General features: G+C 50.4%; 1 protein-coding gene across 1 annotated transcript in view; it reads left to right on the forward strand.

The window, feature by feature from the left end:
* Nucleotides 1-21087, forward strand: part of PAPPA2 (pappalysin 2) — a 90553-nt gene that overhangs the window by 67224 nt on the left and 2242 nt on the right. Inside the window, exons 17-21 of the mRNA XM_066324712.1 lie at nt 2237-2405; nt 3103-3235; nt 4347-4456; nt 6934-7005; nt 19340-19438. Of these exons, the coding sequence (XP_066180809.1) occupies nt 2237-2405; nt 3103-3235; nt 4347-4456; nt 6934-7005; nt 19340-19438 (583 nt within the window). The remainder of the gene's footprint in view (nt 1-2236; nt 2406-3102; nt 3236-4346; nt 4457-6933; nt 7006-19339; nt 19439-21087) is intronic.

The raw sequence follows: 21087 nt of genomic DNA on the forward strand, positions 1-21087 counted from the left end.
GCTGTCAGTGGGTTGAGCCTCAGAGCAAGGTGGTCTGAGGGGTGCAGGTTTGGGGGAGAGGTGTGAGAGGCCATGCACGGTGCTGGCTCTGACTGGGGTCACTCCAGCACCACATCAAAACGAGGAGCCCCTGTGAGGATGATGGGGCTGCAAACCACAGCCTGCACCTGAGCAAACTGCAGCTGCCACAGCGTGTCCTCTCCAAGCTTGACCCATCTCCCCAGGCCTTCCTGGGCACAGGGCCTCTGCCATGCTTTGGAGAGCAACAGGGAGGTGCACTGGCTGGTGAAAAGTCACATGTGGCTGGAATGCTCCTGGTCTTTAAAGGAGTTTGCTCAGTGCTTGAGGTATTGCTGTTGCAGTGACTTCACACTACCAGTTTGTTTCTGCCTCCATAACCCCCAGTGCTTTACCTCCACCAAGTTCTACAGCTGGATCCACACCCTGTGAGCCAGGAAGTTCAAGAAAGGGAAAATGCTACTTGCAGAGCTGGATATCCAACATGGATTAGTACTTCTTGGCATGTGTCCTTGCTTACCTTTAAACTTGGGCAGAACAAAGCATTCCGTTAGATTTGGGAGAAGGCAAAGTCTGATGGGAACATCTTTGCGAAGCAGTGACTATCATCCTCATGGAAAGGGTAGGCAAACAAGAAAGTTAAATGAGGAATGGACTGAAACCAGAGATGCCTACAATGGAATCCAGAGTCTCTCCACCTCACCAGCTTTCTGAAATACTTCATAGCTGCAGTTGCCTCAGTTAATTCAAGGCTGCTGCTGTAGGGGTGATACTGTGGCAACCATCACTGCTCACACCACAGCCATCCTCACTTTTCAGCTGGGCTGGAGGGAAGATCTGTGCAGAGCACTGTGCCAGTGGACTTCCTGTGTCCCATTCCCTACTCCTGTGTTAGCTGCTGGAGCCCTGTTCACCTTGGCAGGAGCCCACTGCCCCTTTATACAGTCTTGAGAAAAAACAGATCCCTGATTTCTGAAGGGAAAAGGGGTCTCTCCAAGAGCTGCAAGTATTTTAAAATATGAGAATGCTGCAAAAACCTCTAACATGTCTCATCCAGGAGCTCCCAGCAGAAATCTGGCAGGGAACACCCCTGGTCTGGCAGTGGGGGATGGTGCAAATGGGATCCCCTTGCTTCTCCAGGTTGTGTGAACCTGCACTATGTGTGGAGGCACAGCTGGGTGGCCCCATGATGTCATGACCCTTCACCAGGTGTTAGGGGGCACATGGGTGGCCTCACACTATCTGCTGCCTCTCAGAATAAAGGGCAATTTAGTGCCTTCCCCCAGAGGTTTCTCTAACCCCTGGTGGCCCCCTCCACATACCTGTGGCAGGCTATAAACTCCCTGACGTGGTGCCTGGAGGCCTGCCTGCTGGCACCTGTGGTGGGAGAGGGCAGGGGCAGGCAGCTGCACTGTGCTGTCTAGTAAAGGAGGACAGGAGCTGGGCGAAAAGTCTCATTAAGGATGGAGGAATCAGCTCTGGCTCAGGTAAAGCCCATCAGGGCAGTGACGTGTCCTCTGCTGAGAGTAGTCCTTGGCCAGTCTGATGCCTCACCAGCTTTGATGCCTCTGTGGTAAAAGATGATGTGTCTCTATCATTGTCAGGGACAGGTGACTGAAAAGTTTGTAGGCTCCACTCTTGGACTTTTTCTTGCTTTCTTTTCTTGACAAGTAGTTTGTGTCTGGGCTGTTTTAGCAGCATAGGGTGGTACTGGTCTGCAGCAGCACAGCAGCCCCTTGGTGAGAGCAGGATTGACAGATCTGGCTGGAGTGCAAAGAGGAGCCTCAGGAGCAGCTGGGCACAGGCCAGAGGATTTACTGGTGGAGGCAAACTCCATCCGGCAAAATATGCAGCTACTGGCGGTGGGACAAAGCAGACCAGGACCTGCAGGGACTGTGGGAGGAATGGTTAGGCGGCACCACAAGAGGTGGGGAGCAGTGGGATGGTGAGTGCAAGGGACGTGCATGCAGTGCTCCTAGATCACTGCAATCCCCCCAGGGAGGAAAAAAAAGGTCCTGTTTAAGCATGGGGAAGGCATTTGGAAGGCATGCCCACGGGGAGGGATTGTATGGTATGGGAAAGTCCTACATGTGGGAGGTGTGATTGTCCTCCAGGAGAGATGTCTTCAGTCTGCTCCTGATATCTGTGGGGTGCCTGGTGCAGCCAAGGTGCAGTGTTTGGGGTTCTTCAGGCCAGTCTGGTGTGTGTGTTTCCCCAGGAAGTTCCTGAAGGTCCAGTGCCTGGAGAGTGGGCAGTGGGAAGAGGGACACTGTGTCCCCGTGGTTTGCAAGCCCCCGCCCCCTGTCTTCGAGGGCATGTACAACTGCACCCAGGGCTTCGAGCTGGACAGCCAGTGTGTCCTCAACTGTGAGCAGCAGGGACAGCAGGTGAGTGTCTGGGGGGAGGCAGCCATGCCTCTGACCACACCTGGTGTTTCAGAGCATCTGCCAACTGCAGGGCTCCCTGTGCCCTGATATGTAGAGGGGCCCTGCAGCAGTTTGACCCATCCCCAAGGCCAAATATCCTTTTACCACCAAAGAGCAGACCCTCTACAAGCCCAAAGCTGTTCTTGTGCACCACTGCCTGGGGACGCTCACCTGCTCCCTGGGGGTGCTCACCTGCTCCCTGGGGACCTTGTCTGGAAAGCAGTGGTCCTAAGCCAGCTGGCTTATCTTGGGTGAAAAGGGTCAAAATGTAGGGGGTTTCCAGTAGGTTTTGGGAGCTGCTGTGAAAGCATTCACTTGGGATGATGGGCAAGCTTGCTTAGGCAGTTGTGCTCACCAAGGGGCTTCCCTGGACCTGGAGGCTGCTGCCTGCCAGCTCTTCCACCCAGGTATCTTATCAACATTTGGAAAGGGTCTAGTCAAAAAAAGTGGCTGATTCCTTCTGGTGGGATCCAGCAGCAGCTGGGAAACAATTGGCTTTCTGCTCAGTGCACATAGGCTGGACCAGATGGCTGCAGCCCAGCTGCCTTGGGGGACTTTTCTCTGGATGGGGCTGGTGGGATGGATGTCCTTGCACCCCGGAGATGGACTGTGGCTGGGCAGGGTATGTAATGCCAGCTGCTCTCCCTCTGCTATGCAGGTTCCCATCGTCTGCACCAAGGAGGGCTTGTGGACAGAGGAGTTCAAACTGTGTGAGAGCTTGAGGGGAACCTGCCCACCCCCCCCGGAGCTGAACTTTGTGGAGTACAAGTGTGAGCAGGGCCATGGCATAGGTAAGGGCAGATGCAAACCAAATTTTGTGTTGACTCAGTCATCCCAGAGAGCTGATAATCACAATGACTCGTCCTGTACAAATTCCCACTAAAAAGAAAAAAAATTAAAATCCTGTGTTTTCATCCATCGTGTTTATAAACACAGGGCCAGGGGTGGCTTTAGCCTTTTGGTCACCCTGGTTGTACTCTTGGGCAACACCCAAATCTAAAGCTGTCTCCACCATTAAGCATCTCTCTTTTCAGAAGCAGCAGGGATTGTCTTTAGGACAAACCCAGCTCTTTGTATTCATTTTCCTGATCTGTACCCCTCCATCTTTCCTGAGGTCTCTCCACTTGCTACTACTGTTGGTGTTTGCGAGGTTCTTGTGACAAGTCCTAGATAAAAGCCATAAAAGCTGCAGTGACAACTGAGTGTAACAGGGCACTTTCACCAGATGAGGGACCGCATCATCCATTTCTGTCTGCAGGACTTGGTTGCCTTGTGCTTTCAGGAAAAGCTGCAACACTCAGCCATGGTTGTTGCATCTGGTCTAGCATCCCACTAGAAAGGATGCTGGAGCACAGCCCATATTACTCTGAAGAAAACACACCAGCCATCCCAGTCTGGTCAAACCAGGCTGAGGACAGTCTGATGACAGGGACTACTGAGGTTAAGCTCAGGACAGACCTGATGTGAGGCTAGGATTAGAGCTGGGATCCCACCTGTTTTTCCAAGGTGGTTTTTGCAGCTTTTTTTTTTCTTCCTGGGTCATGGGAAGGCAGTGGGAATTCTCTGTGGTAGAAAAATTATGAAAGATGCTTCTTAACATGTCAGCAAATATCACCTAACACTCAGGCCAGACTTATTTTAATGCTGGGCCCCATGTCCTGCCATCAAGGTTGGAATATTTCTTTTAGGTTGTGCTCAGTTTTCCATTCATCTGGGAGAAGAGAATTGGGCACAACTCCTGTAGGCTTGTGGTTAATTCAGGATTTGGGGAAGGAACTGCTATCCCAGGCTGGGAGGAAAAGAGTCCCCTCTATGTCTGTCTCTACCATCAGTGGTGGCATCCTGCAAGACATTGATGCCTGGCTCCTGGTAAGGTCCTCAAGGCTCTTCCTCCTCCCACAGGTGCTGTGTGCATTCCTTCCTGTGTCATTCCTCCCAGTGACCCTGTCATACTGCCCAAAAATGTCACTGCTGAGACCATGGATCACCGGCTGCAGCCCACCAGAGTCCAGGTAAAAGGGGAGATGAATTCTTCCAGCAGGGGAGTTGCTGGCAAATTAGAGAGGGAACCTCCTTCCCTCTCCATCTGGTGTTCTAACCCAAAATCTCTGCCTCAGGTGAAGAAGGGTAAGACTTGTAAAGACAAGCAGCAGATGCTATTACACATTCTGCTGCTCTCCTATACCAAAGTTCAGCGTAGTTATCAATTCCCAAGCCAGCTTTCAAGGAATTGCAGGATACCACAATGTATGAAGTTGAATGCAAGAATCCCACTGATTTTTCAGGATGTACTGTGTGCCTAAACCTGTTAAGCTGCTGTTTATTGTCAGCCAGTGTGCTGGGAGAGCAAAAGCTGCCTCTGGTAAAGTGTAAGCCTGGGTCCCCAGTTATCTGGCAGTGAAGATGCAATCCTAGGCAGGCATTTCCCTGCCAAGGAAGAGGCAGGGCACTGTCAGCTGAAAGGTGTCTCCAGCTGCCAGGACCCGCTGGCCAGCCGGGTGCCTCTGCTGCTGGAACAGGGGAGCCTTTCCCTCCCCACCTCTTACTCATTTTGTAGGCAAAGCAGCTCAAATAGCTCAAATAGTTTGGATCCTCATGGCACGACTTTACCAAGAAGCAGCTCTGCCGGGGTAATATTTCTTGAAATAAAAACGAGATGTATAAGGAAGGAGGTAGAACAAAGAAAAGCAAACAATCTTCCCAGGAGCCAGTGCTCCCATCCAAATGCTTTCTCCTCCTCCTGGGAAGCCGCAGGAGGCCCAGGATCATGCCTGTGGATACTACTGTGCCTTGCCTTGAATCAGACCCACAGCGGCCGGCTGCCGGGGGGGGTGAGGATGCCTGGGGCATGTGGGATGGTTAAGCACGAGCCTTGGAAGGAGTCCTTGCCTTTGAGGGATCAGATGGCTTGGCCCGTTGAGGCAGTGGCGTTCAGCTTCCCTTTCACCACCACTGCAGGCTTTCGTGCAAGGGAGGCATTTTGCAGAGGGGAGGAGGAGAGAGAGGAGACGCTATTTTAAGAAGGAGGTCTGTCCTTTGCCAGGAGCTCTCTCCCTGGACCATCTTGTTTTCCTCTCTGTCCTGGCTTCTGTCTCTGCTCCCCGCTTGGCTCCCCCAAGCTTCCAACAGTTTGCTGTTCCCAGGAGCTGCCATGCTCCATGAGATGGAGAGGATGGGGCAAAACAACACTGTGAACTGCAGAGGCCGCTCAGAGAAGGCACAGTCCTGTTTTGCTTTCAGCTCTGATTCATTGCATCCCACAGCTGAGCAGGTTTGTCTCTCCGCCCTTATTTCCCAGCCTGGAATACAAGTATACTAATATGAGTATGCTAAAATGGCATCCGAGTTGCACAACAACCACATACAAAGCAACTCCATGGGGTTGGGATGCACACATCCTCTTGGCTGAGCAGGAGCTGGTGGGCTCTGCAATTCCCCAGTCTTTGTTCCATTAGGCTGGCTCTCTCTGGGACTGCTGTCCCTGCACTAGCTGACGAGGACCAGGACCTCATCCTGCTTCAGCCTCATCACGGTCTTGACCAAAGATGCTGCAGAAAGACCTGCAGCTGGTCTGTGTGGGCAGAGCTGGCCCATCCCTACCTGCCGTGCCACCTGGGAATGCTGGAGCTGGTCTTCCTGCTGCTGAACATATCAAACAAGAAGCTGGGAGAAAACACCCCTCTGTGCAATTCCTGTGCTGTGAAGGGCATCCTAGGACACTTTCACAGGCCAGACGCCGTTTTATGGGGCCTCAGATTTCAAAGCCTGCCTGAGCTTTACAAGGAGGAAATTGCATGTGCGGTGGGGCTTCTCTTCCCCCTGTGTAATCGTGAGTGTTCCCCACAAACCCCAGCTAAATGAGCAGGGCAATGTGTTCCAGGGCCGGGAAACCGAGCCCTTCACATCTCGCTCTTGTGTCCATCTGGCTGCAACAGCTGAGTCTGTGTCTTGTGAGAACCTCACAGTGACTGTGATTCTGGTGTATCTCCTTCAAGTCGGGTCTGGGGAGATGAGTCCTCCCAGGATGCAGTTTTTAGAGCCTGAGCCAATTGTTGTAGGCACTGAGTGATGACCAGCTGAGAAGCTGGTGAATTCAGCATCACACAGAGACACAAGGGTAGACTTCAGCCTCTTGTGGCTTATCCCCAGCAGCAGCTCCTGGCCGAGTCAGACATTATGGTGGCATTGCCAGCCAAACCCACTTCTCAGGTAGTCCCTGTCCTTTCCCTTTGTCCTCTTCCAGTTTTGTATCAATATAGAAACACAGAATCACTAAGAGTGGAAAAGACTTTCAAGATCAGCAAGTCCAACCAATATACATCTACATATACTCCCACACAAGTGTGTGTGTATCTGGCCTCTGCCTTGAACAATGTACCCTGGTCTGTGTGTTCCTGTTGTAGGAGACCCTTTAGCTTCAGAAAGCACTGCTGGCTGTTTCCGTGCCTCATCCACCTGGCCTAACTGCTGTCTTCTCTTTCTCTCCCAGAACATCGTGTGCACGGGCAGGCTGCAGTGGCATCCAGACCCCTCTGTCATCCACTGCATCCAGTCGTGCGAGGTAAGCCCTCCCTGTCCCCAGCACAAGCTGCCTGCTCCTTGCAGGAGAGCTCCTGGCAGTGAAGACCTGCTCCAGCACAAACCAGACTGCTTTGACTTTATGTTTGCTCCAAGCTGGGCCAGGGCTTGCTGGATGAGCGGAGGAAGCATCCTTGGGTAGAGTCCCCCCAGCCAGGATCATGCTGGGGAGCAAGAGCTGCACAATAACCCATTTCCTTCCTTGCCTGCTTCTTTTTGGCCAGATCAGGCAGAATATTCTAGCAAAAGGATTTCACTGGCAAGGGGTATCCCCCAAAAGCCTGAGCTGACTCCAAGCTGGAATATTTCCATAACCAGAACCGCAGTTCTAGAGTAACATGGGTCCAGAAAAGCCCTGTGTGGCTCACCTGTCCAAATCAAACAATCAGGATTTCCAGCCTTGTGTATGCAAAACAAACTGCTGCTGAAGAATCTGCAGACAAAGAATTCCTTGCAGAAATTGGTTAGCCACTCATTTAGCTTTGAATAATGACCAGGCAGGAGAAAATCATAGGCAGCCTGGAGTCAGTTCACAAAGGAAATTAAAAATAGGCAGTCTTTGTCAAGCACTAGTTGTTATTATGATTGAGGATAAAAGAAAAAAGGGGGGAAATTTTGGAATGTTGTATGCTGAAAGTTTGGGATTTTTACCAAAAAGGAAAATGTAAATGGAGTTTGCACACCAAAAATAGCTTTGGAGTTTGCTGATTGTATTTTTTTTTTTTTTTTGGTGCTCATTTCAATGTGAATGATTGCTTTTCCTCGCTGGTTCTGCTGAGCTCAGCTCTTTGTCGACTGAAGTGTGGGAGAAAGGGCAATGTTGCAGGGGGCACACCCCCAGGAAGGAAATCTCATGGTCTACAGAAGGTGCAGCAGTTATTTCCCAAATTCACTGTCTGTGTTGTGCTTGTCTACTGCAAGACACAGGCAGAAAGAGTGGGGGAATGAGGTGCTGCGTGCTAGAGAGGTGTTTGATGATTGAGTACCAGGAGTTAGTGATCCTCTGACATGTTGGGAGCTCTGTGTCTTCTAAACCACATATTTTAGCACAAATCTGGGGTAATGTGTTTGAAATGGGATGGCTTAAGTGGAAGAGCAGACTAGATGATTGAGCGATTGTCTCTGTGGTGGTTCTGCTAGCAAGGAGAATTTCTTGTGCTCTCTGGGGTTAGGTCCTTTCAAAAAAGAAGCTGATGGAGTGTGAGGTGTTTCTTCTTCCCTTCCTGTGCAGCTCAGGTAGCAGAAACCTGACACAATTGTGAGACTTCTCCCTTAGGCTCAGGTACACCAGACTGACCCTAGTGTTTCCTGCTCTCTGGTTCCTGTGCTTCACCTTGGGTCTGTGGGTTCAGTGAGAGATCCCAGAGGAAATGATGAAAAATGCCAGTTTATTTATTTGTGTGTGTGTGAGAGAGAGACACTGAGTCCCTGAAGTCCCAGTGTCCCAATGTAAGTCACTGTGCTCTCATCAACCACCCAAACATGCTCACAGACAACACGAGCTCTTTCTGTTCCTATTTGCTTGTCACCCTCCTTTACTCCTAGAAATCAGTCCCTGGCAGGACTCTTGGCACACAGGCGGTTAATCAAGCCAAGATCTTGCAGTGTCCCACCAGAAGATGGAGAGATTCCATGTTCTTCATCACCCTTGTAGATTTTTTAATGCTTTTTCTGCTTTCAATTGTTGTCTCATGAGGAATGACCAAGCAGTCAGTACATACTCTTCCATCTGAGGTCTCATCAAAGCCCTGCATAAAGCTTCCTTGTGCTGGAAATGTCTCTTTTGATGGGACACAGGACTATATCTGTTGTTTCTGCAGTTACATCAGTCTGGCAGTTCAGATATCCTGAGGTCAGCAAGAACACCCAGTTCTGTCTCTTCCTCCTTTGTTTCCAACTGATGAGCACCAAGCTAACAGCAGATGTTTTGCCATCAGTACAAGAGCTTGCCCTTCAATTTTATAGAAGAAAATGTCATCTTGTTTCTCTCTCTAGTCCTTCAGTCGTCTAACTCTCTGTTAGATATCCTGATCCTCCTCTGCCTTCTTCCTTGTTAGCAGTTTCATCAGGGCAGGCCTATTTCTAAGGTCACAGTCACTCACTGTAACACTAATGAGGATTCATCCTCAGACAGTTTCTTTCACCCTTATGCTCTCCTTTTTAATATAGCTTCCAGCCTCCTCCCCATCCCTGTTTTCCTTCTCACTTCTCACATACATGTCTTTGTTTATCCTTTTCCATGTGTTTCCTCCTACGTGCTGCAAGCTATTAAGGTGGGACCAGCAATACAAATTTTCCCAGATAACTTTTTTCCCCATGTGAGCTTCATAGTAGTCATTGTCTTGCAATAAAATAACTCCTACTGAAAGTGCCTTGTTCAAAGTATTGCTCTGGGAGCTGCTGCTTGGTACTGGCAAGAAGGGAGATAACATCAATGTCCCCATTTGACCATAGAATACCCTGAATGTTGTTTCTACCTCATCTGTGCAGACTTCCATGCTCATTCCTATTCCTCTCTGCCCTCCTCGTGACAAAAAACTCTGCAGTTCTCAGAGGCTGCTTCACTTCCCTCCATCCCTTGATGGAGGCATCACACAGCCGAAGCAGTGTAAAGAGAATAGAACCTGTACTATGTCCTCACTGCATGGTGGCTCCCCTTACACACATGGCTCAGCTTCACTTGCCATGTCCATGGGTTATATTCACCCCAGGTTCCCTCTCATTTCATAGGAGCCCCTCAATGGAAACATCTCCTTTAAGAGCCCAGATTCTGCCATCATTGGACGGTGAAATGCTGTTCCAGTGGACTGTCCATGTCACCTCAGGTCTGAGTCACGCCCTGGAGATTCCGTTGTCTCTCCATTGACTGCCAAGTGTGTGTTGGATCAGGAAGCTTTCTCTTCTGGATGCCTCAGTGAGGGGAGCAACCCTACATAACAGAAATCCAGGCCACCTGGCAGCTCGTACTGTCTCTCTCCTGTGGAGTCACTTCAGGACGGGGCATGGGAGCGGTAGCCAAGGCTCAACCTTCCCAGCTCTATCTGGAGCTCCTCCTCATACTGGAAAGTGCAGGTCACCATGCAATGGCATTGGAGGGTCTCTCGCTCATCTTTATCCCGCACTGGCGGTGGATCAGCCTGCCTGCTCATCCCTCTCACTCCTCTCCCCACCTCCCCTCTCTTTCTGTTAATCTGGTCATCCATCTGCCTCCTGCTCTCTTGCTGTGCCTTGCCAAGTTCCCCAATGAGTGAGGCAGCGAGGCACGTACTTCAGGGAGGGAGGCAGGGATGCAAACCTTTCCAGGAGCCCGTCAGGAATACGAGTTAGCGCCGAGCGCACTTCGCCTTTCGAGGGCCAGCGGAACATCTCGTCCCCTGCCATCAGTAGAAAAACAGATGGCAGCACCAAGGGAGGGGGCTTGGAGCTGTCAGGAGAGGGGAGTGGAGGGGGAGAGAAACCCCTCCTCCCCACCATGGGCTGGGAGGAGGTGGTTTTGGTCCTGGTGGTGTGTTTGACTGCAGTGAGGGAGGAGTTTGCAGCATCTGGGTCACATTCTCCTAAGCCATCCAAAGGTGATCACCTCTGATGTATCATCCTCCTGTGCTCAAAAGCAAGTGAGACTTGACTTCAGGGAAAGAGACAGCATGTATGGAGGTCCAGGTTGTTTCCTTGGATTATTCCTGCCACAGTCCAAAGTAGTCTGTGCATGAGCATGGCTGCTATAGAGCACCTCCTAGTCTGTGCAATGCCCTACATCTGCACCCCTCTGTCTGCCACCACAGAGGCTCTTGTGCTTCACATTGTAGATTTGGTTTAGGTTTAAAAAGTTCACTTATTTTATCTTCATTGTGTTTACCCAATGTTATTCACAGGACAGGGTAACCGCCACTGTCTTGCTCAAATGTACTCAGAGAAAGCTAGACTGCTCTTGCAGTCACCAGAGTGAATGCGGGCAGCTTTTTTTGGGCAGCCAACACATTGTGCAACATGCTGGCCTCATTCTCACCTCCAGCTTCATGCCATTATGTCCGGGTAACAAAGGGTTAATTGGAAGGGACTTTGACTTGTGATCTCTGCCTCATGTCCTGGGTGAAGATGGGCAGAGAACAGAACACTGCTGTGAGCATGAGCTGCTGGGAATTCCTCAGGTCTTCCCTGCATGAGGACAAGGTCTCGCTGCCCTCATGCTGCTGGTCATGTTATCACAATCGTAAAACATTAATGTGTTCTCTGTTTTGTGGTTTTCCTGACATATTACAATGGAAATTATTAAATAGGGACTGAAGTGTTTGTGTGGTTGCAAGTTGTTCCTGAGTCTCAACAGGTAGTAAAGGACCCTGAAGGATCCTTAGCTCTTCCCACCAGCATCCACAAAATCCTCACTGGGCACATCTGTGGCTTGTGTCCAGCATTTCTCGGTCAGAATTAATCCCTTGAAAGGCACATGCAATAAGGATGGTGGGAGGTGTCACCTGAAATCTGCTGCTCTTTCCTGTGATGGGAGACATGATGAGGCTTGTTCCCTGGGACAGCACTGCAGCTGAGGTCCACCTGCCTCTGCTCCTCAGTATCAGTGGGGCTGGGGACCCTTGGTTCTCACTCACCCCGACTTGTGGGTCTCTGATTTTGTACCATGGCAAAAGTCAGCACAGGAAACTGGTAAGAAATGTGATGCTGGCAGAATGCTCTGCTCCAGGAAAGCTTGTCTTCTGAGGTTTCAGGCAATGAGGACTACAAGGCACCCCAGCTGCACCAAGGAGACTCTCTAGAGCAACTAGAGCAGTGTGGCCAGAATTTAGTCAGCCTCTCAAGATTCACACATTTTTCTCCTCTCTTGGACCAGGCAGTGCTGTACCTTCCACCGTGCTTAATGCAGCTTGTACAGATGGTGGGGGAGCATGAGGAGCAAGGACTACAGGTAGTGGTCACTTCTGCATCACACATGATCTCTGGCTGGTGAAGACAAAGCCCTTCATGCTGGAGAGGTGGAATGCAAGATAGGGGGCTCTTTGCATACCTGCTGGGTACATTTTCATGCTGCTTTTGGCATGGGCAGTGTGGGATGCTCAGCATAGGAGATAGGCTTCCAGGGGATGATCCCAAAGAAATTTGTATCTCTTCCAAAAATCTCAGCTGAGGCGTGCTTTTCCTCAACAGTGAGATGGTCTCTGTCCCCTGCACACACACAGAGTGCATGATTGGAACAGCATCATTTTATTGAGAGACAAAGCAGAGGGAAATAGAATGATCACACAGCAGCACGGTGCAAGGACAAAGGACAGGTGCCCTTCCCCTACCTGCAGGGACAGGCTCACAGGGCCCCAAAAGATGGGGGGTCTTCTGGCATGGGTAGGGCTCCAGCACCTGGACACACCACCTGTAGTGGTGGAGCCCCAAAGAGGTCTCAGGGAGCAGTCTCAGCTTCCCCAAGCCACATTGTGCCAGCAGCCCTGCACTTGGGATGTGCTGACCTGTGACTGCTTCTTTGCCCTCTCCAGTTCAGGTGCCTTCCCCTCATCCCTGTCCACATCCTGCTTTTCCCCCTCCCAGCAGTCACAGTCGTGCAGCCAGTGGTATAGACGGGGTGGAAAACCACTGAAAGCACCCGCTGAAATAAAAATCAATGAGTCGTTTCTGATAATAAACATCCCCAAGCGTGGCCCAGCCAACTGCTCTTCCAACACGAATATTCATTCCCCTTCAGCTCCTTCATGCCTTGTACATTGTTTTTCTTTCTGTTTAAGATCTGTAACAAGAACTTGGCAGAAACCAGATACAAGTGGGTCAGGAGGCCCTTGTGGTTTTCAAGGCTTGTTTTCCATAACCCGTTCTATCCTGTAACATATTTTGCACAAATGGCTTGGCAGGAGATCTAATCCCTGCAGCAGGCAAGCCACTGAGAGCAGGATGGCAGGCTGGTGCTCATGGCACGGGAAGTCCTGCCTGGAAGTCTCTCGTGTGTCCCAGCAGTATTCCTGTGAATGGTGAGACACTGTGCTTGCCAGGAGCACTATTGACACACAGCAACTCCCTCTGCTCCTCTCTCCCTGTTCTTTCCTGCTTCTGTTTCTCTTCTCCTGTTAGTGCTGAGATCAGGGTGTAAAAAGGACAAGGCTGAGGAACTCACCAGCAATAGATTGTAGACATGGATGTTTTGATGGAAGCAAAGATCTGCTCTGGTGTGGTGATCTACACATGCTTTTCATCCCTTTCTTCCCTCTTGTCCCTTGGTCTGTGCAAAGACCTTTCCAGATGGCTCTCTGCTAAGACATGAGGCCTCTGAGCAGCACAGTGTAGAGGGATAAAGAAACACATCCCCATTCAAGGGTCCAAAGTGCCACGTGTTCATTTCTGCAGCAGAAGTGTGTCCAAGTCGAATCCTGGCCTGGGATAGAAGCACTTTCAGGCACTGTGAAGGCAGGACCTGCTCTCCCAGGATGGCCATTGACAGCAGTCTATGGAGCCTCTGTGCACTCCATCCCCCTTACAGACACCAATCCTGCACAAGCTCAGCACAGGCTGGTTCAAATGGGCCCAGCTGTTTGCAGGAAACTCGTGTCCAAGGGACCCTATCATCCTGAAGAACACCTAGAGCTCCACACCAAGATTGCTGGGAGGTGGTATGGCAGTACCAGTGATGGTCCGTGAGCTGAGACCAGAGAGCAGGATGTCACAACCCTTCAGCCCAACACCTCTTCCCTGAAGTGTTCATTCAGGTGTATGGAGAATGTTCTCAAGCAGCAAGCCTCTGTTTCTGTAGTGGGACTTGGGGAGAAGACATTGGAGCTGGAGCAAATGTTTCTGGAGACCTGAGATGTGGTATAAATGGTCTGCATGCTTGGCTGACGAGTGGCTCAGGGACACCAGCAGGCTCAGAAGCAGTTGGGATTTCTCCGTTTTGCTTTCTCTGTGTGTCTGAGGTGATGGAGCAGGTCCATGATGTCTCCAACAAGCCATGCAACAGGCATGTACATCCAAGGGATAGCTGCCACTGTTCAAAAGCAGCAGAAGGATGGCTCAGGGGGCAGGAACTGGAAGATATAAAAATGGACAATGAAGCACTAAGTCTGTAGGATTTTGTTTCTCTTCTTCAGGTCACTTGGTCGCAGGTTCCTGTTTCAAAATTTCTAGAGGTCTCTTCCTCTGGGTGGTGCTCACCCTGCTTCCCTTTTTACAATAGGCCAGGTAGACCTTGCTCATTGCTCAGGGCGTCTCAGGGCACAAAAACATCCCAAAAAACTTTCTGAGCATAAGCCAGACCTGTTCCCTCTCTGTCCCTCTCTGTTTTTCAGAGCCGATTTCCTCCTTATGCCAGGGAGCCTCCAAAAAGAGAGAAGGAAAGTGAATGTGCTTGGGGTGTCAAGGGGGGGGGAGAAAAAATAAAATAAAAGACACTGCAACAGAGAGAGGGCCAAGAAAAATATTTAATCCAAACAATGAACATTGTCATTTCCTCCCACAGTCTGCATTCCCAGTCAACTTCCCTGGGCAAGCAGGGAGAGCCAAGAATGACCGGGCTCTCTGCCTCACCGGCACAAATGTGTGTAAGGAAAGGGATGTGTCCTGGGGACACGGTGCTATAGCATCACTTTAGGCAGCTCCTGTCACATCTCTGGCCTCCAGGACTGTCAGTTTTCTGCAGGGTAACAGTGGTTTGGAAGGATATTGGAAGGATTGGGACAGGGATGGGAGGGGGAATTTTCAGGGACCCAAGCTGAGGTGGTGGATGTATTGGAGCTTTAAGTGAACCAGATGTTTAATAAGGCTTTGGGCACTTTTCAAGTACTCCCAGGGACCTCCCAGAGCTTTTGGAAAGATTTTGCTAGTGACTGAGGTGGGGAGGAAGGGAAGACGTCGGGCAGGGAGAAGCTGCCCTCTGCCTCCCCAAGGGCTGCTGCAGCCTGTCCATGCTTTCCTTTCCCTATACATCCTGCCTTTGCCTTCCTGCCACAGGCAGCACCTTCCCCTGGGACACAGCTTCTCTTGCTGCCTACGAGAAGCAGCTGTAGCACTCTCCAGCTCTGGGGCAACTCGGGTTCATGTCCCGTGATTATGTGAAGCCTAGTTTGGGCTGACATCCCCCTGCCACCAAAGGGTGATCCCCAAAGGGTTTCCAACTCATCTTCCCACCACTAGTGACTCATCCATCCCAGGAGCAGAATTACCAGTGGTGAAGCTGATGCACAAGGCGTGAGTCTGAGGGCAGCAGCAGCTTTTCCAGGGCTGGTCCCTGCCCAAATGGTGGTTCCCCTTTTTCTTGAGGGCTGCTTTCAAAGTGGCAGCTGAGGAGGGCAAAACCACCTGCATCTTCTCAGCCGCATGGTTGCATTAGCATGCAGACAGTCTGAGCTTGATGCCCAGAACACCAATGCCCAAAGGGAAAAATGAAAGGACAACAAAATTCATGCTGACTTAGAAGCTCCATGAAGGCAAACTATGCACCCTCTGCGGATGGATCAGCAGAGTCACAAAGCCCAGGACCTGTCTGGGAGAAAGCATTTTGCTTCTTAAGGCTGGACTTGAGTCCCTGGGACTGGGATCTGGGCTTTCAATGGCTGTGTGCAGGTAGAAATGACAAGCACTTTCCATCTCAGTGGCAGATCAGGGGAGTATTTCAGCTCTTCAGTTACACAGTTGGCCAGGTGAATGCCGATTTTTTTTTTTTTTCTTTTTCTCACCTTCCTCCAAAGCATCTGTAAGGGAGCATGGCCAAAAGCAAGGTGCTGGGCCTTCAGGTGTGCTCAACCAGTGCAAAGCCTGCATTCCTGGGAAATAATGTTTATCAAACACCAGCAATGCAGCACTGAAATATGCCCAACACTGATGTGATCTGTGATTGAGTCTTCATGATCCACCTTTCCCTCACCTGTTGCACCCTTTTGTGCTCTTTCACAATGAATCAACCTACGTGTAAAGCGGATTTGGAAAAAAAAAATAATAAAAGGCTTGGACCCTGCCCACCTGACTGATGGCACTGGGGACTCCCTGCAGGACAAGACAACAGCCCCAGGGACGGAGCCAGCCTGGGGACTCTTGAAAAGTTGTGGAAGTATACTATGCACAGGCACTGCTCCCTGCATGACATCTCCCTGCATCCTTGAGAGAAACTCCACCACTGAGCACTTGGAGATGCTTCTGGCTGGGATGCGTTGGCATCTAACCAAAAGCAGGGATTTTTCTCGCATCCTTCCTTTGCCTGCAATATTTTTTCCCTCTTTCATTTTTCCCTGCCTGCCGCCCCTCTTCAAATTTTTTTTCTCTTTTCATCTGTGGCTGCTCCCAGCTTTGAGAGCCCTTGTTTTTCTAGCCTATTTAAATAGCCAAGCTCTCGATTTGCCGTTACTATTTTGGTGCCGCCAGCGCGGGGCTCCGGCCCCGGCCGTGCCAGATGCTGCACCTCCACGTGCTGCCACATGCCCCGCTGAGGCTGCTGTCTGAACAAACAAGGAAGATGGATGGCCGAGCGGGAGATCCGCTGACACAGCCCGTCTCCCTGGCTGCCTCAGTGGCACGCCGCCTGGCCCGGCAGCTCCCCGACACTCAACACGGCGTAGAGAGAGGCTGCTGCAATTACTTTGTTCATTTTTTCCCTGTTTATAAGAGACATTTCAAGCGGCCCACTGCCCCCTCTGCAGCGGAGGATGCGTATTCTGGCAGCTGAGACCCAGCTGAACGTTTCCCTGGATCGCATCACCTTCATGCGGCACAGCTGGGCATCGGTGTTTTCCTATTTCTTGCCAGCATCTTAAAACATCATCAGGTGTTTTTGTGGGTCGCAGACGTGAGCAAGCTGCCTTCTCCCACCACTGGCATTGCTTTCTGTGGAGCCACACATCTCAAGCACAGGCTGAACAGAGTCTCTATGGGTTCTCTCTCTCACACCGCCTACCCTCAGTAGATGCCTGTGTCCTCCCTTGCCATGATTTCTGCAAGGCCAAAATGAGACTGATGCAAGTACAAGGGCTCCTGTGCCCTACAGGGTAACCAGCACCTTACTTTGCTCTTTCTCCTTGAGAAGACAAAACCACGTCGAGGTTCTCAGGAGGCAAGGGCACGGGGGTCACCATGTTCTCCAAACACTAGGCAAGGAGCAGGGACAGAAATCCCCAAACCCTGTGCCTGGCTCTCCTGTGCCTTGAGTCCAATTAGTCATTTTTTATTTTCCCTTCATATGTTTTTCCAATGTAATTTGGAGCATGAGTTGTTAAGTTTCCCCAACAAGTGTTGCCATAGGAGCCTGTATTTGTTTAGGGTGGGGTATGGGTTCTGGCTGGGTGAGAGGAGGGGGCAGTTAGCCCTGATAGGTGTAGTGAGAGACTGGGAGCCTCTCCTTCCCCATCCTGTCCCTGCCTCTGTCCTCTCCCCACCTTGCACGCAAGATCTGGAAATCGTTTCAGACCTGTGCAGCCAGGATGGGCAAACCTCCCCATAATTGTATGGAAACTACCAAAGCGACGGGCGTTGTTTTGCCAGTGAGTCATGACATATGGAGCAAAGCTCAAGGAAAAACTCCACTGTGTGGAAGGAAGGCTGCAAAAGCAAATCACACCCAGAAAAGCCTTCCCCTGCCAGCAGCCCTGGCCAGCCCCAACTGCATCCTGGCACCTGCCAGCCCCAACATCCCTGCCCTGGCCCTCCCGGGGCTCAAAGCTGCTTCAATACTAAGAAACCTCCTTTGATCACAATCATTTAAGACCCACCTGATGCTTTTTAGTGGAAGAGGTGTATTAACACTGTTGCCTTGAAGAAGTTGCACTCTGCTCTCCCCTGGACCCAGTTTGTGACAGCAATGATTAAAGTCAAATCCCTTCTTGTTTTTTGAGGGAGCTACCTAACTCGGCTGTGCCTCAATTCCACAGCTGTAGGAGGAAGGTGTGCTCTTTCTCTGCTCTGCCAAAATCTTCCAGGCTAATGTAGTCTCTCTGTGGCTGCCTGAATTTGGCCTGTGGCCTGTGCTACTGATAGCGGAGACCAGACTTGGTGGTTTGCCATCATCCCTGCTGCTACTTCCTAAAGTGTTATTAGCCTGTGTTGAGCCCATTTCTGTTCCTTGTGAGTCACAAGGACAAAAAGCCACATGGGTTCTCTGGTTTTTGGCATGGTTTTTTCATGTGAATTACTGGTATTATCACCAGGCCCACATGTTGGCTTTCGCACAGTGGGTGCAGGGCTGTTGCGGTACAGTGACATTTTTCAGCGGGTTCTCATTCAGTTTAAGGGTGCTACATGTGAGTGTGCATCATCCAAGGCTGAGTCTGGGCATTTTGGGGAGTTTGGATGTTGTTTGGGGCTGATGAGATCCAATGAAATGGGTCAGCTGCTTCCATGAACAGCAGGATAGCCAGGTTTCCACCAAAAAGTCCTGTTTTGTCTGGAGAAGACTGTGGAAACCTTAGACCACCTTCCAAGACTAAAAGGGACTACACAGGGCTCAGGGAGAGGCTTTTGGCAAGGGCATGGAGTGATAGGATAAGGGTTAGTGGCTTTAAACTGCAAGAGGGTGGGTTTAGATTAGATACTAGATGAAATTTTTGACTATGAGGGTGGTGGGACAAAGGCACAGGTTGTTCAGAGAAATTGTGGCTGCCCCATTCCTGGAAATGCTCAAGACCAGATTGGACAGGGCTTGGACACCTGGTCTAGTGGAAGATGTCCCTGCCCATGGCAGGGGTGTTGGAATGAGATGGTCTTTAAGGCGCCTTCCAATCAAAACCATTCCATGATTCTGATGGAAAACGTCCTCCTGGAGGTCAGCCATGGTTGCTGGGCCAGTAGGTACCATCACAGAGCCCGAAGTGAAAGAAGCATTTCGTTACTTATCATTATGAACGAATGGCTTCTTCACCCTGTAGCTAGTGGCTAAAGTTCAGTGGCTGCCTGGCAGTGCTGGTGTAGATCTGTGATAAATTAACCTTGGCTGCCGACCTCTCCTGATGTCTCCTTGAGAGTGCTTCCCATGCACGTCGCAGCCATTGCACGGGATAGCTTTTCAGCCATTGCTGGCTGCTTCTCAGCCCCCGTTGCTTCTTCTCTGATCAGATGACTCATGTAACTAAACAATAGACTGGTTTTCTGAATGGCTGCTCATGCCATTTAACATTTCTGACACAATTCCACGATCCTCTAGCTGCTGCCCTTGCAACACTTCTACTCCATCCACACCAGCTGGGATATCTGGTGCCCTTTGGCTTTGAAGAGGGGGTTGTGTATGGTGGAAGTGGGCACAGGGGCCTTACTGAGGACCTGGGACCTCTACTTTTGGGGGCAACCTTATGCTTTTGAACAACCTTTAACAAAGCTTTGTTCCTCTGCTTTAGCCCTTCCAAGCAGACGGCTGGTGTGACACCATCAACAACCGGGCATACTGCCAGTATGATGGCGGGGACTGCTGCTCCTCCACACTGTCCTCCAGGAAGGTAAGAGAGAACCTCCCGTGGCCTTGGCCAGGATCTATGGATTCAGGGGTGACTGCTATCTATGTTCCTTGGCTTTGCTGGCTGTGGAACTGAGCCTGCAGTGTAATTCTCCCATGAACGGAGAACAAACGCACGATTTTAAACCAAAGCCAGCTGAAGCTGATGGACATCATCGCCCTGATTAAGAGCGGGGTTTGGACTCAGGCCAGTGTGATTGAAACCTCAGCCCAGCTCCCACTGAGGTTCATGGGATTTCCTCTCGTTTTGGGAAACGTGTCCCAAAAGAAATGACATCCATAGGACATAGTGATAGACACGGTGAGTCAGAAGTCACCTTGTGTAATTGAGCTGTCTCAGGGGATTTTTGGTATGGTCCACTGGCATCTGCTACAAGTGATGTTTTCCACCCTCTCTGAGGAGGGAAGGAGGGGAGAATAGTGTAGAGGGAGCAACTTGGCATTGGTGTTGCACAGACCCTTCTTTGTCTCCCATCACAACCTTCCCTCCCACCTAACATGCTATCCAGCACTCACAGCCCATTCTTCCTAATCATATCCAACAGCAAAACAAATCACAGGGCATGAAATAATTTCTCACTGCGAAAATATGTGAATTTGGATCTTCTCATCTTTGTTGTGGAGCTTGAATCATTTCTCCTTTCATCACGCATACATACACAGAGAAAAGGAAAAATAAAATCCTGGGAAGATCCACTTGAGATAGGAAAGAAGAGGCTTTACACCCAAGTGATGAGTGAAATCCCCACAACGATATCATGACATCTCAGAGCAAGACATGGCCAAAATAAAGGATGGGTTCACAGCAGAAAGTGGGGAGGTTCAGTCCCATGGCTCTCAGAAGACCCAGATCCAGCTTGCATCCCCCACAGGTTCCAGATCTTCCGCTCAACAAGCCTCCAGCACATCCCTGTTAAGGCAGGTGGAGAAATACAGGGTTTAAACATCAAAAAAATCCCTCCAAAGCACTCCAGCTCTTCCTTCACTGATCCAGCCTGTGAAAAATCAAATGTGTTTTCACAGTAAGAAAAACTCCTGGCTCTGAGCCTGGTGTATATAAAATCTCTGAAGGAAACTGTTTTCTTGGCTCCCATGGCTGATTACCAGGCCACTGTCAACCAGGAGTCAGATGCTCAGTGTATGCCCTCCCTCCTTTCTCTGCTATGACCAGCTAAGGGGACACAAGCTTGCTCGGTCACATGCAGTTGTTGTAGAGAAAGTAATGTGCAGTGAGCCTCTCAACACACACCATGGGGTGTCTCAAAGCTGCACAGTTTGTGGTGGCCCTAGATGAACCCACTGCCCACCCCATGGAAGGCTGTTCCTGCTCACAGAGCCTCCATCCTGCCTGGTTTTCCTTAATCCACAACGCATGAGGACAATGCACCTACCCTGGCTTTTATATTGGGTAGTGTGGAGGTCAGCTTCACAGCTGGGAGCCTGGTTGAGTTCTTCCAAGAACTGCAGAAGACGAGGCTATGTTATCTTCATTCTTTGCTGGAAAAGTTAGGAGTAGCTGACAGGTCCATAGGTTCAGACACAAATGAAGGGAGTTTTCTAAAAGGGACCAAAGTAAAACTTAAATCTAGAGGATCTAGAGGTGCATCACTACTGCCAGCCCTAGTCTGAATG

The sequence above is a fragment of the Sylvia atricapilla genome, chromosome 9 (assembly GCF_009819655.1).
Source record: "Sylvia atricapilla isolate bSylAtr1 chromosome 9, bSylAtr1.pri, whole genome shotgun sequence".
Taxonomy (NCBI): Eukaryota; Metazoa; Chordata; class Aves; order Passeriformes; family Sylviidae; genus Sylvia; species Sylvia atricapilla.